This window comes from Chiloscyllium plagiosum, chromosome 15 (genome assembly GCF_004010195.1).
Source record: "Chiloscyllium plagiosum isolate BGI_BamShark_2017 chromosome 15, ASM401019v2, whole genome shotgun sequence".
NCBI lineage: Eukaryota > Metazoa > Chordata > Chondrichthyes > Orectolobiformes > Hemiscylliidae > Chiloscyllium > Chiloscyllium plagiosum.
Window position 1 is genome coordinate 6,023,936 of NC_057724.1, and position 22,928 is coordinate 6,046,863.

At 42.7% G+C, this 22,928-nt stretch overlaps 2 protein-coding genes across 2 annotated transcripts in view; both read right to left on the reverse strand.

Annotated features, from left to right (window-relative positions):
- Nucleotides 1–5,641: 5,641 nt before the first annotated feature.
- On the reverse strand, nt 5,642–22,920 carry LOC122557070 (interferon-inducible GTPase 5-like). The gene is made up of 4 exons (XM_043704347.1): nt 22,668–22,920; nt 16,099–16,278; nt 9,756–10,069; nt 5,642–9,130 (listed from the first exon to the last, which is right to left on the reverse strand). Exons 2-4 carry the CDS (start codon nt 16,116–16,118, stop codon nt 8,181–8,183), a joined length of 1,284 nt encoding a protein of 427 aa, XP_043560282.1. The 5' UTR covers nt 16,119–16,278; nt 22,668–22,920; the 3' UTR covers nt 5,642–8,180.
- Nucleotides 5,642–22,928, reverse strand: part of LOC122557072 — a 21,365-nt gene continuing 4,078 nt past the window's right edge. The window contains exon 2 of the mRNA XM_043704349.1: nt 5,642–6,258. Within this exon, the coding sequence (XP_043560284.1) occupies nt 6,196–6,258 (63 nt within the window). The 3' untranslated portion in view covers nt 5,642–6,195. The remainder of the gene's footprint in view (nt 6,259–22,928) is intronic.

Here is a 22,928-nt window from a genome sequence, read left to right on the forward strand (position 1 = left end):
ACTACCAGTTTTGCTCAGAGCACATTTTCTAGTCCCAACAGTCTGACACTGTTAGCGGTGATTGGAAGGGTGTACAAGAAGTTGAAAATGGATTCTACCAGTGGCAGCATCACCAGTGGTGTATCTGTTAGCGGAAGGCAGTTCTAGGCATCTGCATTTGCCATTTGGCCTCCTGGACGATGTGATTGTATGCTATTGGACTGAGAGCTCACTGCTGAATTTGACCAGAAGCTATGGGTGGCACGGACTTGTTGTCTTTGAGTGACTTCAGCAGGAGTATGTGGTCTGTAATTACGACATAATTTTAGATTACTTACAGTGTGGAAACAGGCCCTTCGGCCCAACAAGTCTTGCCATTTGGCCTCCTGGACGATGTGATTGTATGCTATTGGACTGAGAGCTCACTGCTGAATTTGACCAGAAGCTATGGATGGCACGGACTTGTTGTCTTTGAGTGACTTCAGCAGGAGTATGTGGTCTGTTACTACGACATAATAATTCACCAATCCCAGGAAGACCTAATCTCCAGTATAGACATGGGAGCCCAGCACCTTTGGTGGCCGTAACTTTATCTCCCTATGCATTTTGTCAACTCTGTAGCTCAAGTAGGCTACTTTAGTGCCTGGAACACATATTTTTAACTTCTAAGGCATATACCCGTCTGCAAGAAACAGCTAAAGACTATGTTCGAGTTCTCTAAGTCGTCTTTATTGGTCTTCTCTGTTATTAGCACATCATTTGGATAAATAACAGCCTGGTGTAGACCACTTGGGTAGAACATTGTGAAATGTTCTCAATCATCCACAGAAAAATGGCACAGGCTGATGATAGTTCAAATGGCAGTCTCATATATTGGTACAAATCCTTATGGGAATTAATTGTAGCATATGTCTGGGAATCCTCATCTAACCGCAATTGCAAGTACACATGTCTCATGTTCACCTTCATGAAGAACATTCCCCCCTGCCAGTTTTGTAGATAAATCATTTTGGGTATTTATCCGGCTGCAACAAATGGTTTACCATTTGTTTAAAATCCCTGCAAAGGCGAACCAACCCGCTGGGCTTCACAACTGGTATGACCCAGAGCTGCCCATTCTGCAAATTAGACTGGTTTGATGATTCTCTCGCTTTCCAGCCTCATGATTTCTGCCTCTACTTTTGTGCATAAGGCAATTGTCACTGGATGGGCATTGCAGAAGTGTGGAATTACTTCCTGGTCAACATGGGAGGTGATCTTGCTTTCTTTGATAGTCCCTAGACTTTCCTGAAAAACGTCCGTGTATTTAATTAAGGCTGCACTCAGGCAGCAATTTTCAAACTGAAAAACGTGGAGCCAATCAAGTTGAATCTTTCTCAACCAATTTCACCCCATCAGGCTTTGGCCCAAGGCTTTTACTACAATCAGTGGTAACTGCTGCTTCTCATGAGAAACCAAAACCAAAGTTGTACCCTTAATCTGTAAACGTTCCCTGGAATAGGTTCTCAGACTAGCCAAGGTCTTATGCAAGCACAAGGGTTGGAGCCCTTATTAAAGACTGATTCTGCAATCACTGATACAGCCACAATGCTATCAACCTCTATTAGAACTGGATGACCATTTAACCAGATGTTTATTTTGATTGGTTCTGATGTAGATGTTGCTAAGCAATTTAACTGTTCCAAAGCAGATTTAGGAGGGCTTTCCAGGGTGTGCATTCTCCTGGACAGTCCCCAATGAGTTCTCTTACTCAATTCAGGATGACTGGGACTCTTTTCCTTCTAGGATCCACATACCAGTAGCAAGTACAATGGCTTGCCGGCCCAGTTCCTGAAGAAAACTTTAACCGTTTGACCAATGCTGGCTTTGTTTTGGGGTTTTGCTGTGGGCTGACCAAGGGTCCCTCTGTTCAGAGTATGTCACGAGTGAGGCTATGCAATTGCCTTCACTCAGGTGGTGTCCCCCAAGCTCAGTCAGCTTGGTCAGGGAGTCCACATCCATCGGCATACCTGTGACTCATGCTCCACTGGCTGCATTTTCCAATGATAAAGCCAGTTGTAGTCCATGTTTAAAGTTAAGTTGGGCTTCAGTTAGTAGGTGCTTTTGCATGGTTACATCATTAATCCCAATAACATCACCAATGAAATAACTCCATAAAGGCTGGTATCCCTTCACCAAGTCATCCTTTACGTACATGTGCATAGCAGTTGACATTGGTCCACGTTCCTCAGGGCCACTTCTCAGAGTGAACAGCACCTCTGTTTACATCTGTCAGCCTGGACTCCCTGATTAGATCCCCCAATCATAAAACTCATATTCTATATGGTTCACCTGGCTGACCTCATTCCAATCACTACACGATCTTACCTTCCTGAGGTGAGTCCCAATGGATCTTCTTTGCTGAGGTTTTGTTTTTCAATGGAACACACTGCACTTCTCTACAGTCAGCCATTGATGATTAGGCACAAATGTAGCTTAGAAGGAAAAATACCAGGAGGATTATGGTGAATCAACACCTTCTCAATGTCTATTACCTTACCTTCATCTAGCTTTTCGCCACTTATTCACAAAAAAACTCAATAAAATATTTGAAGTACGATTTCCCACTGATAATGTCATGCTGACTATCCCTAATCTGTTCTTGTCTTTCAAAATGCATGTAAATCCTGTCTCGCAGAATCCCCTCTGACAATGCACCCACCACAGATGTTAGTCTCACTGCTCTGTAGTTCCCAGCCCTTTCCTCACAGCCCTTCATAAATAATAGCACAACATTAGCCACCCTCCAGTCTTCTGGCACCTCCCCTGTGTCTGTCAATGATACAAATGTGTCTACTAAGGATCCTGCAGTTTTTTCGTTAGATTCCTATAATTTCTTGGGATACACTTGATCAGGTCCTGGTGATTTATCGACTGTTACGTGTGTTAAGAAAATTCCAGAATAAGTGGGAATGGATTTGGGAAGTGACATTTTCAATGACTTTGGAGAGAAAAGGGACGTTGAGTCATTGCAAATACCATATATACTCAAGTATAAGTCAATCTCATGTAAAAGTTGACTTTTTTTGGTCAAAAAGTCAGGAATCTTCAACCTTAGTTCTTCACAAATAACAGATCAACATTTATGAGTCATTGTGCTCTGCTCCGGCTTTCCAGTCCACCAGCTATCACATTCTGCTCCAGGTTTTCTGAATTGCTGTAATTCTTGTGTTTATTCGTTTAGAGATCAGTTGGGCTTTTGCTAATGATACAGTATGAATTTTAACAGGCATGAATTTCAGCCCCTCAAATATAGTACCCCAGTAATGGCCGACCCTATAAATTTATTGTTAAAACGTAGTGAAAAAAATTCAACTAATACTCGAGTACACTTTACAGGACAGGTAAGGCGTTCGATAAGATTCCCCACAATAGCCTATTGTAGAAAATGAGGAAGAATGGGACTGGGGGAAATATAGCAGTTTGGATCAGTAATTGGCTTGCTGAAAGAAGACAGAGGGTGGTGGTTGGTGAGAAATGTTCATCCTGGAGTCCAGTTACCAGTGGTGTACCGCAAGGGTCGGTGTTGGGTCCACTGCTGTTCGTTATTTTCATAAACGACCTGGATGAGGGCGTAGCAGAGTGGGTTAGTAAATTTGCAGACGACACTAAGGTTGGTGGAGTTGTGGATAGTGAGGAAGGATGTTGTAGGTTACAGAGAGACATAGATAAGCTGCAGAGCTGGGCTGAGACGTGGCAAATGGAGTTTAATGCAGACAAGTGTGAGGTGATTCACTTTGGTTGGAGTAACCGGAATGCAAAGTACTGGGCTAATGGTAAGATTCTTGGTAGTGTAGATGAGCAGAGAGATCTCGGTGTCCAGGTACACAGATCCTTGAAAGTTGCCACCCAGGTTGACAGGGTTGTTAAGAAGGCATACAGTGTTTTAGCTTTTATTAATAGAGGATCGAGTTCCGGAACCATGAGGTTATGCTACAGCTGTACAAAACTCTGGTGAGGCTGCACTTGGAGTATTGTGTACAGTTCTGGTCACCGCATTATAAGAAGGATGTGGAAGCTTTGGAAAGGGTGTAGAGGAGATTTACTAGGATGTTGCCTGGTATGGAGGGAAGGTCGTATGAGGAAAGGCTGAGGGACTTGAGGCTGTTTTGGTTAGAGAGAAGAAGGTTGAGAGGTGACTTAATAGAGACATAGAAGATAATCAGAGGGTTAGATAGGGTGGACAGGGAGAGCCTTTTTCCAAGTATGATGACAGCGAGCACGAGGGGGCATAACTTTATATTGAGAGGTGATAGATATAGGACAGATGTCAGAGGTAGTTTCTTTACTCAGAGAGTAGTAAGGGTATGGAATGCTTTGCCTGCAACTGTAGTAGATTCGCCAACCTTAAGTACATTTAAGTCGTCATTGGACAAGCATATGGACGTACATGGAATAGAGTAGGTTAGATGGGCTTCAGATTGGTATGACAGGTCAGCGCAACATCGAGGGCTAAAGGGCCTGTGCTGCATTGTAATGTTCTATGTAACTGGAATACGGTACGACAATACCATTCTACCATAGCAGGCAGAATGGAGATAATTATTTTGTTGATAAATATTCAATATGGTCATAATTATTTTTTCTTTTGTTGTTTATTATTTGATATGGAGATCTAGTTCTTATTTGTCCATTTTTGACTCATACTAAGCATGACTTTCATCCTCTCGAAAACAATACTCAAGTAATAGTTGAACCCCTAATTTCAGCTTAAACAAACTGTCTAAAAAATTTGGCATTTACTGAGTATGTATGGTAAATTCGCTAGTTTTTAGGGATTGAACAGTTAAGGATCTAAGTTAAGAGTATCTGGCAATTGGAGGATTCTCTTCATTTCAAAGAAGTGGGGCAAATCTTCGGCCCTTGATATTGGTGATTTTGGAGGCAGGAAGGGCACCTCATTAGACAGAGAATTAAGTGTAGGAAGGCCCACAGTCAACTTTCCCATCCAGCCAATCCCGGCCAGCCAATCGAGAGCCTTAAGACCAAGTAATGGCCGTTCAGGAGTTTTAGCTGACTGCTGCTGGGGTTAACCCAGTGATGAGCTGGCATGTTACTATGCAGCATGCACTATAGATGTTCTCCTGCTGACAGCTTGTCATCTCGGGAGGAATGGGCAAGGTTCTCTTGATCCAAAGCCAATCAGTATCTGATCAAGGGATTAGGCGTCTCACAGGTGGGTGCTTGTTTGTAGTTGCACAGAGCCCCAACCACAAAACCTACTCCCCTGCCACCCCATTACTTCCCTTTCTCCTAGTTCACCCTGCAGTCCTTGGACTCTGAATGGGTCTATCTCCAGCAGGAGCCATGGCCTCCTCTATGACATACCAACATAAGACCCATTGGCCTGTGTTTAGTCAGCAGCTCCCTCCAAATGGGGCTCCATCCCCGTGCATTTGATTCCCGGGGATGTCCACTTGTGGCCTTGCCACTGTCTCATTGAATTGTGATGCAGTGGGCCTTCCCTGGAAGAGGCTGTGTTCGTCTCTCACTCGCTCTCCTGCCTTCGGAAGTTTCTGATCATATTATGGAAGGAAACAAAACTTAAAAATGTGGTAAGGAAGGGAGATTTCCAAAATGATTTGAAACCTTTGAACAATAACTTTGTTAACATTTCCCAAAATGATAATCAATTATTTATTGATCATACAGCATTTAATCAGAATAATTTCAGATACAAATGTCAACACAAGCTGAACTCCAATGATATGGTAATGCCATAAAAACAGATGCAGAACATGAACTTGACTGAAAATAAACTTGCCTTTTGTTTAATGTGTTTAAAAAGGGTGGCTTGATTCAGAACAAAGGAATCTTGGACCTTGAGCGTATTTTGTTATAGTCATCTTTGCAATCACTGGTCCTCCTGTCTTATAGTACGTCAGCAGCTGGGACCCATGGGGGAACTGGCAGAGGCTAAGTCAGTAATACGGTAGTGGAAGTGAGTGGCTCAGCGTTTGCACAAAATTAACCTTGAAAATACAAAGTTGTCGGTGGAAGGGTTTCTTTTAAGAATTGTGTCCATCAGTGACAATAGATAACAGTTTATGTCAATATGGTTTAAGGTGAGGGGAAAGACTTAAAAAGGCCCTCAGGGTAACTTTTTCACACAGAGAGTGGAGCGTGTCTGGAATGAGATGCCAAAGGAAGTGGTGGAGGCTGGTACAATTACAACATTTAAAAGGCATCTGGGTGGGTAAATGAGTAGGAAGGGTTTCTGTAGATATTGCAGTTTATGGATAGCTTTATGATTCCAGTATTCTGTACTGTCTTTACTGGGAAGCTACTGTCAACAGCATGTCTGCAATTTACATCTGTTTCAGTCACCTGCCTAGCATGTGCAAATGCTACCTCTGTTTTGTGAGCAACATTCTTTGGAGCAGACAGTGGCAGTTTGTGGAAAATTGCTTTGAAGTGGTTTGTGGTCAGTCCCAAATGTGATTTTGTCTCCTGGAAGTAGGCATTGATGAAAATGTTCACAAGCAAAGACAATGGCCAGGCATTCTTTGTCCATTCGAGCATAATGTGTTCCATTTCTGCCAATGACCTGGAATCAAATGTAACCCACTGTCCTTGCTGCATCAGGGTTGCTGCAAGTCCTATCTCACTCGTACTGAGGGGTGGGACCTTGATGCCAAGTGCAGTCTCTCTCACATCGCCTGTGCAGTTCACCTCTTTAGTCTGTGTTTTGATCAAAGCTGTCATGAAGCCAGTAGCTGAGTGGGTCTGGCAGAGCCCAGGAGACAGTGAGGACTGCAGATGCTGGAGATCAGAGTTGAGAGTGTGTTGCTGGAAGAGCACAGCAAGTCAGGCAGCATCACATTAATGGAGAGGTATCTCAATCTGCCCATTGGGAAAGCTGACACTGTCTATCTGTCTATCCCCTCATTCCTGATGAAGAGATCCGGCCCGAAACGTTGATTTTCCTGTTCCTCAGATGCTGCCTGACCTGCTGTGCTTTTCCAGCAACACACTCTCAACTCTGGCAGAACCCAGACTGAGCATCGAAGAGCAGGTTTTTGTTAAGCAAGTGTTGTTTGACAGCAACATCACTTTGTTAATGATTGAGAGTAGACTGAAAGGGCAGTCAGTGGCTTATCGTCTGATGTGCTGCCATTTGTCAATTAGATTCCAATGGACAAATTGCTTAGGGCCTTGGCAGGTCGTGGAGCCGGTGCCTTCAGTCGTATTGCTGCATGTTGTCAGGGCCCTTCACCCTTACTTTATCCAGTGCCTTCATCCATATTCTGAAGCAATGTACATCCAGATCTGCAGAGAATTGAAATCGTTTCTGACACTCTCTGCTTTGTGCAACAACTGTTCGAACACCAGGTGAGTGGGCTGTACACAAAATGTGCTGATGGGTTTAACAGTATTGGAAAATAAGCTTCCTCTTGATAAGACTTTATACTGGGATTGTTGTATACTGGGAGGAAGACCTTAACACAGGTTTAAAATGTCTTTGAATTATAGCTATGAGGATGGAAAAAGGGACCAATGTGGAAATTACGCATAATCAAAAATGAAACACAGCTCCACTGGTTGCCTTTCTGTCATAATGCTGTTGTCATATTTTAAAAAGAGACCATTACAGAGAAGGAGCTGAATGTTGGAACTGAATCCATCAATAGACAATAGGTGCAGGAGTAGGCCATTCTGCCCTTCGAGCCAGCACCACCATTCATTATGATCATGGCTGATCATCCTCATCAGTATCCTGTTCATTCCTTGTCCCCATAATCCTTGATTCCACTATCCTTAAGAGCTCTATTCAACTCTTTCTTGAAAGTATCCAGAGACTTGGCCTCCACAGCCTTCTGGGGCAGAGCATTCCATACACCCACCACTCTCTGGGTGAAAAAGTTTCTCCTCTTCTGTGGACACACAGATATGTCTGACCACAGGAATGGGGGGCTGAATGGATACATCCTGCAGCAGGGAACGTTTATTTAAATTTGTATTTACTCAAGGGGTAACCTCTGTTCAGGGAACATGTGAAATTAATTCAACTCTTGAAATTCTCCTTTGTAGTACACCTCAAAAAGATACTGTTCTGCAAGAACATTTCCCTGATGTGAGGGAGGAATATTTTCACAAACGAGTTCAGTCACAAGGGAATATTGTAGAGTAGACTTTCATCAGTGCTTAGCTAAAGCATTCAATCACTGCACTGATGTTTGGTTTGGATTATTTTCAGTCCCAAAGGCAGCCATCGCCACTTTCTGTGCACTCTCTGTAAGATCATCCAATGCAGCACTCAGCAGTTTGTAGGTAAAAAAGAAGGATGACCCTGCTCCGAAGATGGAACCAATCACTGGGATGGTGTCAAGGGCGAGCTCGATTGCTGAAGCAGCGACAGCAGTAGCACCCCAGGCCAATCTGTTTATGACATCAGGGGTTATCTCCCCCCTGACCAGGGGAGTTGTCACCACTGCTTTCAGATCCTCCACAGGTTTTCCTACCCTCTTGGCCAGACTTTGAAGAGAAGAATTATCCAGACCCAGACATTGACGGAAATGTACTATTTCCTTAATTATTATCACACTGTCAAAAGCCAGGGAGACTCCAGGAACTGGCACCGCCCCAATTCCCCCAGAAAGTGTCGCCGACATCCAGATTCGTTTCCTTAGCTCTTTCCTTTTCTTCTCCAAAATCTCCAAGCTGACATTTGGGAGGGCGAGGATGTATACACTTTTCTTTATATTCGGAAGGCCATCTTCCAGAGCTTTATTTAACAGACTAAAATCATACAGATTCAGGTCAAAGTTTGATATCAGGTACACTCTGGGTGATGGGATCCCAGCCTCTTGCAGCTTGCTGACACAGTCATTCCTGATCTTGTTCAGTTCTTCCTCTTCATTACATTGTCTCCCTCTCTTTCTCTTTGAATAAAGATCACAATCAATTTTAGATCGAACAAAATAGAAATTCTTCCCGAGCCGTTTGATCTCTCTGGCAAGTTTTGTGTCATTTTCTGTGAATCGACAGGCTGAGATGATGATGAAAAAATCATAGCTTTTAAATTTCATTTTGTTCAGGTATTTATTTGCAGGGAATTTGTTGGTTCCAATTCCTGGCAAATCCCAGAAACAAACATTCGGCAGGCTGGGATGTTTCATTCAGACCCAGACATTGACGGAAATGTACTATTCCTCCAATTACTATCCCAATGTCACAGCCCAGGGAGACTCCGGGAACTGGCACCGCCCCAATTACCCCAGAAAGTGTCGCCAACATCCAGACTCGTTTCCTTAGCTCTTTCCTTTTCTTCTCCACAATCTCCAAGCTGACATTTGGGAGGGCGAGGATGTATACACTTTTCTTTATGTTCGGAAGGCCATCTTCCAGAGCTTTATTTAACAGACTAAAATCATACAGATTCAGGTCAAAATTTGATATCAGGAACACTCTGGGTGATGGGATTCCAGCCTCTTGCAGCTTGCTGACACAGTCATTCCTGATCTTCTTCAGTTCTTCCTCTTCATTACATTGTCTCCCTCCCTTTCTCTTTGAATAAAGATCACTATCAATTTTAGATCGAACAAAATAGAAATTCTTCTTTAGCTGTTTGAGCTCTTTGGCAAGTTGTGCGTCATTTTCTGTGAATCGACTAGCAGAGATGATGATGAAAAAATCATACCTTTTAAATTTCATTTCCTTCAGGTATTTATTCGCAGGGAATTTTTTGGTTCCAATTCCTGGCAAATCCCAGAAACAAACATTCGGCAGGTTGGGATGTTTGTATCCCGTTGGCTCCATTGTGGTTTCTACGGTATCAACTTCAGCTGCTCCCTCATCATCGAACTCAAGTCCTCTCATCGCATTGATGAAGGAAGATTTCCCTGCACCTGTTTGTCCTGTTACTGCAACATTGAGCTCTGTATTGTCCAGTTGAGTTACTTTCTGCTGTACCACTGTTTTAACTTTTTCCACTCCACCCATGTCATAATCCGACTTGAGTTTGGCGAGTTCTTCATCAGTGAAGAATGTAGAGTTTGAAGATTCCACTGTTTCATCTTTTAAAAGGTTTGAAGTTTCAGCTCGTTGATCTCTAAAAGGAAAGAAGTTCAAATAATCTTGAGAAATGTTCAAAGCCTCCTAACACACTTAATTTTATATTGACTAGTAAAATGAAATCACTGTTTTAAATATAGCTGATTGCAATGCCCAATTTATACAAAAGGTCTTACATGAGATGAATGACCATCATCCCGCTTCGTGATGGACCCATTATGTTTAGCTTCATAGATACCACATTGAAGGATAATCATATCCTCTCTCTCTTGACAGTAGCAACCAAGTGCCTACCTCCTCACCCCAAGTTCCTCTTCACCAGTCTGTGAATCACCTTCCTTCATTCCATCTAAGCCCTCCCAAAGGGGTGGTTCCAAACTGCTGTTTGTGAGGCTCAAGTGGCGTGATGGATCAAGTGAACTGAGGGTTGGTTAAAGTTCAAACCCAGGGCTTTGCTGTTGGAAATACTCCTCTTGGTGTTGAAGGACAGAAGCAGAGGAGAGTTTAATAGGGTACAGGAGGTGTGGAAGTGTTGCACTGATTGGTTGTATTCTAGAGGAGGAAATCGCAGAAGCAGTCTAGTTTGGGAATGGTAAGGCAGCTCGGTGACATGGTATGTGTGTCCTGTTGTATGTGAGAAGTTGTGGACGCTACCAGTGACATGACCAACTACAAATACAGGTAATGGAACCAGCCACAGAAACCTGAGCTCTGGGCTTTGCAGTTTGGATTGGCAGCTAGAGTCACTATGATGCATCTGCAGGGCTGGGATCAAGATGGATAGCATGTTCACAGAGGTAGTCAAACTGCAGGCTAGGATCTTACAGACAGAAGGACATGGGCGACTGTCAAACAGTCCCAGAGAACCAGGAAGAGAACCCTGATTGGTTTTCTAGTTTGGATATTGGTGAGGGCAGTGGTTCCTTGTATGGGTGCAGTCAGAGGCAAATTCATGGCACTATGGGTGGTTCTGCTGGACAACAGGGGAGAATGATAGAGGATTCATTAGTTAAGGGAACTGGCATTTCAGTGTTACTCCCTGATACCAGGGCCAATAGTGTCATTAGTGATTGCAGGACATTCTTCTGGGAGAAGCTGAACTGGTGGAGGTTGTGGTGCATGTGACTTGGGTAGGAACAGCAAATGTCAGGGAGCTGGAAACGAGATTGAAAAGCAGGGGCCCTTGATCAGTAACTTCAGAATTCCTTCCGTCTCATCTGAGAGTCAGCACAGAATTAGGAAAATGGAGCTTGTGGCTGAGAATCTTGTGGAGGGAGGGAGGGCATGGAGAAGATGAGCATCTTTGCAGGGAAGTTCGCTCGTGCTGCTGGGGGTTAAATGTAGTTTGGAAAGGGAATGGGAAGCTGAGAAACTCCGATTTGAGTGAAACAAAGTGAGTGAAAAAAAAATCAGAATTAAAGGCACTGCATCTGAATGCATGCTGTGCAGCATTCACAAAAGGTTAATAATGTGAAAGGACAATTTGAGGTAAATGAGTTAATTGCTATTATGGAGTTGTGGTTCCATGTGTACTAAATTTGGAAGGTGAATATCTCAGGATATTTTGCAATTATGAAGGACAGGCAAAACGGAGGTAGCAGAAACTTCTGATAAGAGATGAAACCAGTACATTAGTAAGACAGAATCTTAGGCCAAAGGAACAAAATCAATTTGGGTGGAGCCATGAAACAGCAAAGGGTAGCAAACGTCGGTGGGAGTTGTTTATCTGTCACCATCACACACAAGATTATAAGATATAGGAGCAGAATTAGGCCATTTGGACATTCAGGAATGCTCCACCATTTGATCATGGCTGATATATTTCTCAACCTCATTTTCCTGCCAACTTCCTGTAACCATTGATCCCCATTGCCTTCCCTCCTTTTTCAAAGGAATTAGCTTAGAAAAGGTTGTATTAGATGAGATTACTTACAGTGTGGAAACAGGCCCTTCGGCCCAACAAGTCCACACCGCCCCGCCGAAGCGCAACCCACCCATACCCCTACATTTACCCCTTACCTAACACTACGGGCAATTTAGCATGGCCAATTCACCTAACCTACACATCTTTGGACTGTGGGAGGAAACCGGAGCACCCGGAGGAAACCCACGCAGACACGGGGAGAATGTGCAAACTCCACACAGTCAGTCGCCTGAGGCGGGAATTGAACCCGGGTCTCTGGTGCTGTGAGGCAGCAGTGCTAACCACTGTGCCACCGTGCCGCCCCTGTTGTAATCCTGATGATTGGGCATAATTTCAAACCGAGTGAAGAAGGACTATTGCAGTTGGAGATTGCAGAACAAGGCAGAGAAACTAAATGGGTACTGTGTCTGCCTTTGCAGAAGATACAGAAAATCTCCCAGAAATACAAACTGACCAAGAAAGTGTGGAACTGAACAATTGAAAGAATTAAGCATTCATAAACAGTTAATGCTGGAAAAGTTAACTTGATTGAAGGCTGATAGTTTTCTGGACCAGGTTAGCTTCATCACAGAGGGATACTGAATGAATTGGTGATTTTCTTTCAAAATTTTGTAGAGTTTGAAAGCATTCTTATGGACTGAGAAGAGCAATGTAACACCACTATTCAGAAAGGGAGAAAGAGAGAGAACTACAGAGCTGTTACCTTGACATCACTCATTGTTAAAATCTGTAAAAGATGTAATAAGTGGGTATCTGGAAAAGAATGACAGAATTGTTCAGAGTCTACATAGGCTTGTGAAGGGAAGTCTTGTTGACAAACTCATTGGTGTTTCTTTGTGGTGATTACTTTCAGCATTGATCCAGGAGAATCAGTGGGTGTGATGTATTTGGATTTTCAACTCCCTTTTGATAAGGCTCTATGTGGGTTTGTGAATGAAATTAGAAGGTATAGGGTTGAGGTAAAACATACAAGTATGGATGAGATTTGGTGAACAATGAGAAAGCAGAAATTAGGAATACAGAACAACCTTGGTTGTCCGAACAAGATCTCATGGTCTCAAAAAAGTTCCATTAAAGAGGAGTTACTGACACAGGTGCGCCAATTGCATCTTTTGTTTGCAATGATGCAAAGTGAATTTGGATAATCTGGACTGAAGAACATGTGGAAACGCTGGAAAAACAAAGAAGCACAAGCACCAGCGACTGGATTTTTTTTAACATAAGGGTTAGCTACACAGCTCTTTGCAAAAGTAAGTGCTTTATTGCCATTAATTTACCAGGCCGCTTGTGAAACAAAATGACAAAGAAAGTAAACACAAGAGCGAGAAGGTGCTTCTGTCTTTCTATCGTGATACTGACTTCAGCGGGAACTGAAATGCTCTTGTGATTGTAGAAGCTGTTCAGGACCTCGTTTAATGCTGGGATTTCGATATTCATGTGACAGTGAGGGTTTCATCCTTCTCAGTTTAACCAGACTTGTGCAACATGCTCCACGCAGCCTGGAATGTTGCTCTAGTGTTATTCCCTATCGCTATAATCACAAGATACTTCCGAACAAAACAGTTAAAATTCTGCAATTTTGCAGAATGCAAAGATTAGTTGTTTAAATCTATAATTGAGTCGGCTATTTAAACTAACTCTCCAGTAGAGCACAGCGTTAGATCCTCTACTCTCCTCTGTAAATACATAAGAGTGCTTCAGGAATATTTGAGGATTTGGCCTCCACCTCATTGAATTTAAGCAATATCCAGTGTTTGTATACATTTTAAATTGACTTAATGAAATAAAAACTCTGCAAACCATGCTATTTTACATTTTGTGTTCAGGATGGCTTCTTTTGTTTACGATCAGGTGAGTTATCTGAACAGTTATCCAAACAAAATACTCCCCACCCGTCTCGTTCGGATAAATTAAGGTTATTCTGTAAATAGATTATTGTCAAAAGTCAGACTGTTTACCAGTGGGATTTGGTAAGGATCACCACTTGATCCACTGCTGTTCACAAGATGCATGAATGATACGGATTTGGAGACCAATTGTCAGATTTCCAAAGTTGCTGAAGATACCAAACTGAAATAAGTTATGAAGAGGATACAAGGAGGCCTCAACAGGTCCTGGACAGGCTCAGTGAATGGGTTAAAGTATGACGGACAATAACAGCAGAGGATATGGAGCAGATTAGGCCATTCAGCCCATTGAGTCTGCTCTACTATGCAATGACATCACGGCTGATCTAATAATTTTCAACTCCTTTCCTATCGTATCCAAATAATCTGAAATCCTTTAATGCTCAAAAAGCTGTCGATCTCAGTGTTGAACAATCCATCCTAATAGTCCATCCTCAACAGACCTCTGCATGAAGAATTCCTCAAATATACTACCTTCCGAGAAAGTGAAATTCCCTCCAATCTCAGTTTGACATACAAGAGCTCTGATTTTGACATTATGCTCTCAGGTTCTAGGTTCTCTACATCCATCCTATTAAGCCCCTTCAGAATCCCATGTTTCAGTAACGTCTCCCTACATTCTCCTAAACTCCAATTACAGGCACAGCCTGTTCAACCTCAAAAAAAAATCACCCCATTCCCATAATTGACTTGGTGAACCTTCCCTGAGCTGCCTTCAATGTCAGTACCTCTTCCCTCAAGGCAAGGGGAATATAATCCTTCCCAGTATTACAGCTATGATCTGACTCATGCTTTGTATCGTTTCAGCAAGATCTCCATATTTTTATACACCGTTTCCTTTGAAGTAAAAGTTAAGTCTACTTCCCTTCCCTGTTCCCCACTGACCTTGTGTTTTAGCTTCCTGTGATTCCTGTACAAGGATGCAAATTCCTTCTGTTATGCAAAATTCTGCAGTCTTTCCCCATTTACATGATATTCAGCTCTTCTGTACTTTCTTCTAAAGTGTATAATCGCACATTTCCCAGATTATAGTCCATTTACCAAATGTTTTGTCTGCTCATGTGACCTGTCCAAATTCTTCTGTGGATTCTTTCTATCCTGCTCACTGCTTGCCCCCATTCTATTGTGTTACCTTACACTTCACTATAGTATATTAAACTCCTTCATCCAAAGTAATTAATTTATATTGTATATCATCATGGTCCCAGCATTGATCCCTGTGGGACTCTACTCATAACAATGAGAATTCACTCATTATCCCAACTTTCTATATTCTCGATTCACTAGACAATCCTCCATGCAGACTCATATACCACCACCAGTGCCATGGGCTCTTGTCTTAACTTTCCTCATTCCTGAAGAAGGGCTAATGCCCGAAACGTCGATTCTCCTGTTCCCTAGATGCTGCCTGACCTGCTGCGCTTTTCCAGCAACACATTTCCATCTCTTAATAAGTGGACCTATGGGCAATACCTTATAGAACACCTTTTCGAAAATTCAAATATATTACATCTGCTCCTTCCCGTTTATCCACCTGGCTGAATGCCTGCTGAAATAATTCTAATAAAAAAGGTGTCTGGTGGGATTTCCCTTTTGGAAAGCATTGCTATCTTTGTTTGATTGCTTAGAGTCAACATTTTCCCAATGACAGGTATTAAAAATGGAATTGCACAGGGATTTGAGACCACGTATAAAGATGCAACTTCTATAAATTCTTGTGGAGATCTCAGCTGACATACTGTGTCCAGGTTTAGTCCCTGTTAAAGGAAGGATATACTTTCATAGAGGGAGTGCAATGGAGTTTCAGTAGATTAATCTTGCGACAGTAGGATTGTCATATGAGGAGCAATTGAAGAAACTGCATTTTACAGAAAGGGTTGTCCGCATTGTATCTAATAAAAAAAAGTCAGACCACACATGACAAGTATTTATATATAAGATGGTTTTTGTGTCTAAAACCTGGAACATAGTCTCCATTTAAGAGGAGGAGGAATTCTTTCAATTAGATGTTGTTAAGCCATTGCAATTTAATGTCCCAGAGGGATGTGGAAGCTCAATCCTGGAGCATATTCATGACAGATGTCAACTGAGTTCTGCAGAACAATCACATGGAGATCATGCAGACCAACAATGATCTAATTTACTGGGAGAGGAGGCTCCGTGGGCTGAATGGCCTTTTCCTGTTTCTATGTTCCTTTGAGCCTATGACAGAATACGAGGAGTTTTTTGACCAACCTGGAGCTGGCTCCTTCCATCCTCCTTCTGTGTCTCTCACTGCTTTCCCCGTCTGACTGTCCAGTGATTCCAGAGAACCCGCCTCAGAAAAGTGGGGGGCGGGCGGTGGTGGAGGGGCCAGAGGGCTGTAGCTCCCCCCGCGATGTCACTCCTTTGTCTTTGGTTGTGTTCGGTTTTCTCCTGTTAGAGGGAAGTAGAGAGAGTGAGTTAATGCATCTAAAAATGGACAATGTTGTAGCAACGCAATTTGGGAAGGTGGTAGATTCAGAAACAATAACAATGGTGAACAGTCGTGTGGGCAGACACAAACAGGCAGGGAAGAGAAGGATATGGGCCATGAGCAGGCAGACAGGATTAGTTCAGAATGGCATCATGGTGCACACCTGGTGGGCTGTAGGGTTATGTTCTGGTTATGTTCTGTCAGCTGGGATCCCCTACCCACTCAGATTATCTAAATTATGAGACTACAGCAAAGAGTTATGGAGAGAAAGTTTCCAGCTAAAATCTGTGACCAAGGAGAGCACAAGTTAGTGCCAACTTTATACACTTAATCATTAACATTTACATATCACATATCCATTGCAATGGCAATTGTTTTGTACTTTGCATTTATCTCTGCCTTGCCAGTAATGCTCGCCTTGGTCCTACATTTGTATCTGATATTAGATAATAAATGTTCATCATCGATGGGGATTACATTGGGATAGAATTAAAAGGTCAATTAATGGCAATTTTAAACAGATGAAGAGAGTCTGTGATCAGTGACTGAATTTCAAACTTGTGAATACAAGGGACTGGGAATGGGGTCAGCTCTGACTGAGTAGGTTTCACACAGTCTCTGATTCACAAGGCTATGCATTCAATTCCACCTTTAGTACCTGAACTCAGAAATTACACCTGGCATATCGGATGACAAATCACTACCTCCAGGCACTACTTCAAGCAAGAGCTGGGAACTTGTCCCCAGTACACCAGCCAGATTTCTGGGTCACATGACTGAGTTGTTCACTCTTTAGTTAAACCTGTCTTCTTGACTTGGGATCAAGTCAATGTCCAGTCGGGAAAGACCCCAGAAATGTTATTACAGATTCAGAGCTGTACAGCATGGAAACAGACCCTTCAGTCCTATTCTTCCTTGCTGACCAGATATTCTAAATTAACCGAGCACCATTTGCCAGCATTTGGGGGGTGTGGGAAGCAGAAGTGTTGACGATGTTGACTAAAGCAAGACTACCTAAGTCTGAGCTGCACTGTACAGTGACATTTGATGAATCTCAGGATGAGGTGTTAGAGAGGCAGTGGCAGCAGGAAGTCACTCTCTAAACCTTTCCTATTCATGTACTCAACCAGATGCCTTTTCAATATTGTAATTGTACCAGCCTCCACCACTTCCTCTGCCAACTTATTCAATTCATGCACCACCCTCTGCGTGAAAATATTGCCCCTTAGGTCCCTTTTAAATCTTTCCCCTCTCACCTTAGAGCTATGCCCTCTAGTTTTGGACTTGCCCAGCCCAGGTAAAAGGCCTTGTCTATTCACCCTATCCATGCTCCTCATGATTTTATAAACCTCTATAAGGTCATCCCTTAGCCTCTGATGTTCTAGGGAAAATAGCTGCAGTCTATTCTGTCTCTCCATATAGCTCAAACCGTCCAACCCTGGCAACATCTTTTTAAGTCTTTTCTGAACATTTTCAACTTACACAACATCCTTCCTATAGCAGGGAGACTAGAAATGAACACAGTATTCCAAGAGAGGCCTCACCAATGTCCTGCAACATGACCTCCCAACCCCTATCCTCAATTCACTGACCAATAAAGGCAAGCTTACCAAATGCCTTCTTCACTATTCTACCTATAACTCCATTTAAAGGAACTATGAACATGCACTCCAAAGTCTGTTCATCAATACACCACAGGATCTTATCATTAAGTGAATAAGCCCAGCCCTGATATGCCTTTCAAAAAAAAAAGCAGCATCTCATTGTTTATCTAAATTAAACCCCCTCTGCCACTGCTCAGCCCATTGGGCTCTTGATCAGATGGGTCAATGGACTGAGATAACCTTCTTTCTGTCCACTACACCTTCAATTTTGGTATCATTGCAAACTTACTAATGTTGACTGTAAATAGAGAGGTTAAACGGAAATCAGTGGATGTAGTGCATTTGCATTTTCAAGAGATGTTTTAGAATACATTTGTAAGAGAAGATTTGAGTTTATTTTTACCATCAGATAACTGAAAGTGCTTCTCAACCAAAGATATTGAAATGGAATCCCTGTTCGAAAGCAAATTTACTCAGCAAACTCCCACGACCAACATGACAATGCCCAGATAATCTGCTTTTGGAACACTGGGGTATAGATGAAAAAAATAAAGAAACTTATAGAACTATAGAAGTTATAGGACTTATAGAACTTAAACTTATCGAAGTTTGGTCAGAAAACAGTCGATTTGATCTCCATTTGTCAGAGACTGAATAGCCAGTGGCTACTTTCTCTGGAGTGTCAGAGGCTGAAGGATGACCAAATAGAGGTTTATAAAGTCATGAGGGGCATGAATAGGGTATTTTCCTCAAAGCAGGAGTGTCCAAAACTAGAGGGCAGAAGTTTAAGGTCAGAGTGGAAAGATTTAAAAGGGACCTATGGGGTGGTCTTTTCCCACAGAAGGGTGGTGCGTGTATGGAATGAGCTGCCAGAGGAAGTGGTGGATACTGGTACAATTACAGCATTTAAATGGCATCTGGATGGGTACATGAATAGGAAGGGTTTAGAGGGTTATGGGCCAAATGTTGGCAAATAGGACTTGATTAATTTAGGATATCTGGTTGGCATGGATGGGTTGGTCCGTGATGTACACATCTATGACCCTATATTACAAAAAGTGTATAGAGCTGCTGCAGAGTAGGTTGGTCTTTCCTCAGGTCTGAAACTGATAGCAGTGGATGTTATTCTATAACTGTACATAGCTCCAATTAACTTGATCTACTTTCTTCTTTCTGGAACTGATTTGGTCTTAATTAGTTTACCACAAGTCTTCATTCATCTTCATGTATTTACCATCTTTAAATCTGACAGGTTAAGGATTACTCAGTGCTGTTATTCACTAAGGTTGGGTTGCAGCTGGTATTAACAATTAATTTCAGCAACACTGGATGAAAATTGTTCAAAAGCAAGTGTTCAATATATCAGCAAGTGTAACTAATGGGACATATTGAGAAATACCTCACACCAGCAAAATCCGGCACACACTAATCGACATGTCTTATTTCATTTCTTTCTTGGGCTCCTGTTCTGGAATTTCTACTGCTGTACAGGAGCTTTTTCACAGTCAAAGGCTCATCCATTGACAGGACCATGATTTTCAAGTGACTCCTGATCGCCATCACAACGTTTTGCCTCCTTTGCTATAATTCTACCAAGTAATTCTACCACTCCTTACCTCTGGTAAGGAGTGAGAATTCATTGTGTAATGAAGAATCAGCAGGATTAGCTGTGTTGAAGGCTGCAGCCAACTCAAAGGATTTTTTCATTGAATCATGGGGATATGGTGTCAGTGGCTGGCCAGCATTTATTTCCAGTCTCTTGCTACCCTTGTGAAGGTGGTAGTGAGTTGCTTTTTTGAACTGCTGCAGTCCAGGTTCTGTCAATAGACCCACAATGCCTTCAGGGAGAGAATTCCAGGGAATGTGAAGGAATAGTAATATATTTCCAAGTCAGGATAGAGTATTACTTGGAGGGAAATTTGTAGGGGTGGTGTTCCCATGTATCTGCTGTCCCTATCCCTCTCATTGGTCATGGTCAGGGGCTTGGAAGTTTTAGCCAAATGCAGCCTTGATGTCAAGGACTTGCACTCTCACCTCCCCTCTGGGATTTATCTCTTTGAGCATGTTTGAACATGGTTCAAGGAGGCTGCTCACCACCACATTCTCAAGGACAACTAGGCTGTGTACAGTCATAGAGATGTACAGCATGGAAACAGACCCTTCGGTCCAACCCGTCCATGCCAACCAGATATCTCAACCCAATCTAGTCCCACCTGCCAGCACCCGGCCCATAGCCCTCCAAACCCTTCCTATTCATATACCCATCCAAATGCCTTTTAAATGTTGCAATTGTACCAGCCTCCACCACTTCCTCTGGCAGCTCATTCCATACATGCACCACCCTCTGTGTAAAAAAGTTGCCCCTTAGGTCTCTCTTGTATCTTTCCCCTCTCACCCTAAACCTATGCCCTCTAGATCTGGACTCTCTGACCAAAGGGAAAAGACTTTGCCTATTTACCCTATCCATACTCCTCAATTTTGTAAATCTCTATTAGGTCACACCCCAGCCCCCAACATTCCAGGCAAAGCAGCCCCACCCTATTTAGCCTCTCCCTGTAGCTCAAATCCTCTAACCCTGGCAACATCCTTTTCTGAACCCTTTCACATTTCACAACATCTTTCTGACAGGAATGAGAGCAGAATTGCATGCAATATTCCAACAGTGGCCTCAGCAATGTCCTGTACAGCTGGTGCATGACCTCCCAACTCCTGTACTCAATACTCTGACCAATAAAGGAAAACATACCAAACGCCTTCTTCACTATCCTATCAACCTGCAACTTCACTTTCAAAGCAGCTATGAACCTGAACTCCAAGGTCTCTTTGTTCAGCAACACTCCCTAGGACCTTACCGTTAGGTGTATAAGTCCTGCTAAGATTTGCTTTCCAAAATGCAGCACCTCACATTTATCTGAATTAAACTCCATCTGCCACTTCTCAGCCTATTGGCGCATCTGGTCAAAATCCTGTTTTAATCTGAGGTAACCCTCTTCACTGTCCACTACACCTCCAATTTTGGTGTCATCTGCAAACTTACTAACTGTACCTCTTATGCTCACATCCAAATCATTTATGTAAATGACAAAAAGTAGACAGCCCAGCACCGATCTTTGTGGCACTCCACTGGTCACAGGCCTCCAGTCTGAAAAACAACCCTCGGCATGAATAGGGTATTTTCCTCAAAGCAGGAGTGTCCAAAACTAGAGGGCAGAAGTTTAAGGTCAGAGTGGAAAGATTTAAAAGGGACCTATGGGGTGGTCTTTTCCCACAGAAGGGTGGTGCGTGTATGGAATGAGCTGCCAGAGGAAGTGGTGGATACTGGTACAATTACAGCATTTAAATGGCATCTGGATGGGTACATGAAGAGGAAGGGTTTAGAGGGTTATGGGCCAAATGTTGGCAAATAGGACTTGATTAATTTAGGATATCTGGTTGGCATGGATGGGTTGGTCCGTGATGTACACATCTATGACCCTATATTACAAAAAGTGTATAGAGCTGCTGCAGAGTAGGTTGGTCTTTCCTCAGGTCTGAAACTGATAGCAGTGGATGTTATTCTATAACTGTACATAGCTCCAATTAACTTGATCTACTTTCTTCTTTCTGGAACTGATTTGGTCTTAATTAGTTTACCACAAGTCTTCATTCATCTTCATGTATTTACCATCTTTAAATCTGACAGGTTAAGGATTACTCAGTGCTGTTATTCACTAAGGTTGGGTTGCAGCTGGTATTAACAATTAATTTCAGCAACACTGGATGAAAATGGTTCAAAAGCTAAACATATATCAGCAAGTATAACGAAAGGGATATATTGAGAAATACCTCACACCAGCAAAATCCGGCACACACTAATCAACACGTCTTATTTCATTTCTTTCTTGGGCTCCTGTTCTGGAATTTCTACTGCTGTACAGGAGCTTTTTCACAGTCAAGGGCTCATCCATTGACAGGACCATGATTTTCAAGTGACTCCTGATCGCCATCACGACGTTTTACCTCCTTTGCTGTAATTCTGCCAAGTAAACCTCTAATAAGGAGTGAGAATTCATTGTGTAATGAAGAATCAGCAGGATTAGCTGTGTTGAAGGCTAACTCAAAGGATTTTTTTTTATTGAATCATGGGGATATGGTGTCAGTGGCTGGCCAGCATTTATTTCCAGTCTCTCGCTACCCTTGTGAAGGTGGTAGGGAGTTGCTTTTTTGAACTGCTGCAGTCCATGTTCTGTCAATAGACCCACAATGCCCTCAGGGAGGGAATTCCAGAGAATGTGAAGGAATAGTAATATATTTCCAAGTCAGGATGGAGTGTGACTTAGAGGGAAATTTGCAGGCGTGGTGTTCCCATGTATCTGCTGTCCCTATCCTTCTTGACGGTCATATGGAAGGTTCAGTCAAATGCAGCCTTGATGTCAAGGCCGAACACTCTCACCTCCCTTCCGGGATTTATTTCTTTGAGCATGTTTGAACATGGTTCAAGGAGGCTGCTCACCACCACATTCTCAAGGACAACTAGGGCTGTGTACATCATGAATGATTTTTAAAAACATATATGACCACATTTTAAACCACTGAAAGTATTTTAAGCCAACGGGATATGCGCACTCAACTTCAGAGTTGGAGGGGTGAAGCAGATCGACAGAGCCAGACTCTCCCAAGTTGTGCTGTAATCCTGTTTAAATTTAAATGCAATTCTCTCTGAATGTGACACCTGCACTGTTTTGTTTTCATTTCCTGGTCCTTACCTGCCCTGTTTCCGTGGAGGGGGCGAATTTCTCCGTGTAGTTCACACTGAATGCACACCGATGGTATCTGTGATCTCGGTGTCGCACTCACTTTGTCAGTGAACAAGGAAGCTCGAGTTTTCAAAACAAACTTTGAGGGTCAATGCGCAGCAAATCTGACCAATGAAAATCAAAGGCCAAGCAATGTCACTTGTTACTGGGGAGATTTTGCTTTTACAGTTTACACAAAAATGAGAATCGAAACAAAACTCAACTTTACCC

Bases quoted from the DNA above. Each gene is read 5' to 3' on its own strand.
- LOC122557070 (XM_043704347.1), bottom strand. From the start codon at position 16,118: ATGGAAGGAGCCAGCTCCAG. The intron at 10,070-16,098 runs GTTGGTCAAAAA...CTTTCCTTTTAG, and splicing joins ATGGAAGGAGCCAGCTCCAG to AGATCAACGAGCTGAAACTT. The intron at 9,131-9,755 runs ATCCCAACCTGC...TCTGAATGAAAC, and splicing joins GGAGCCAACGGGATACAAAC to ATCCCAGCCTGCCGAATGTT.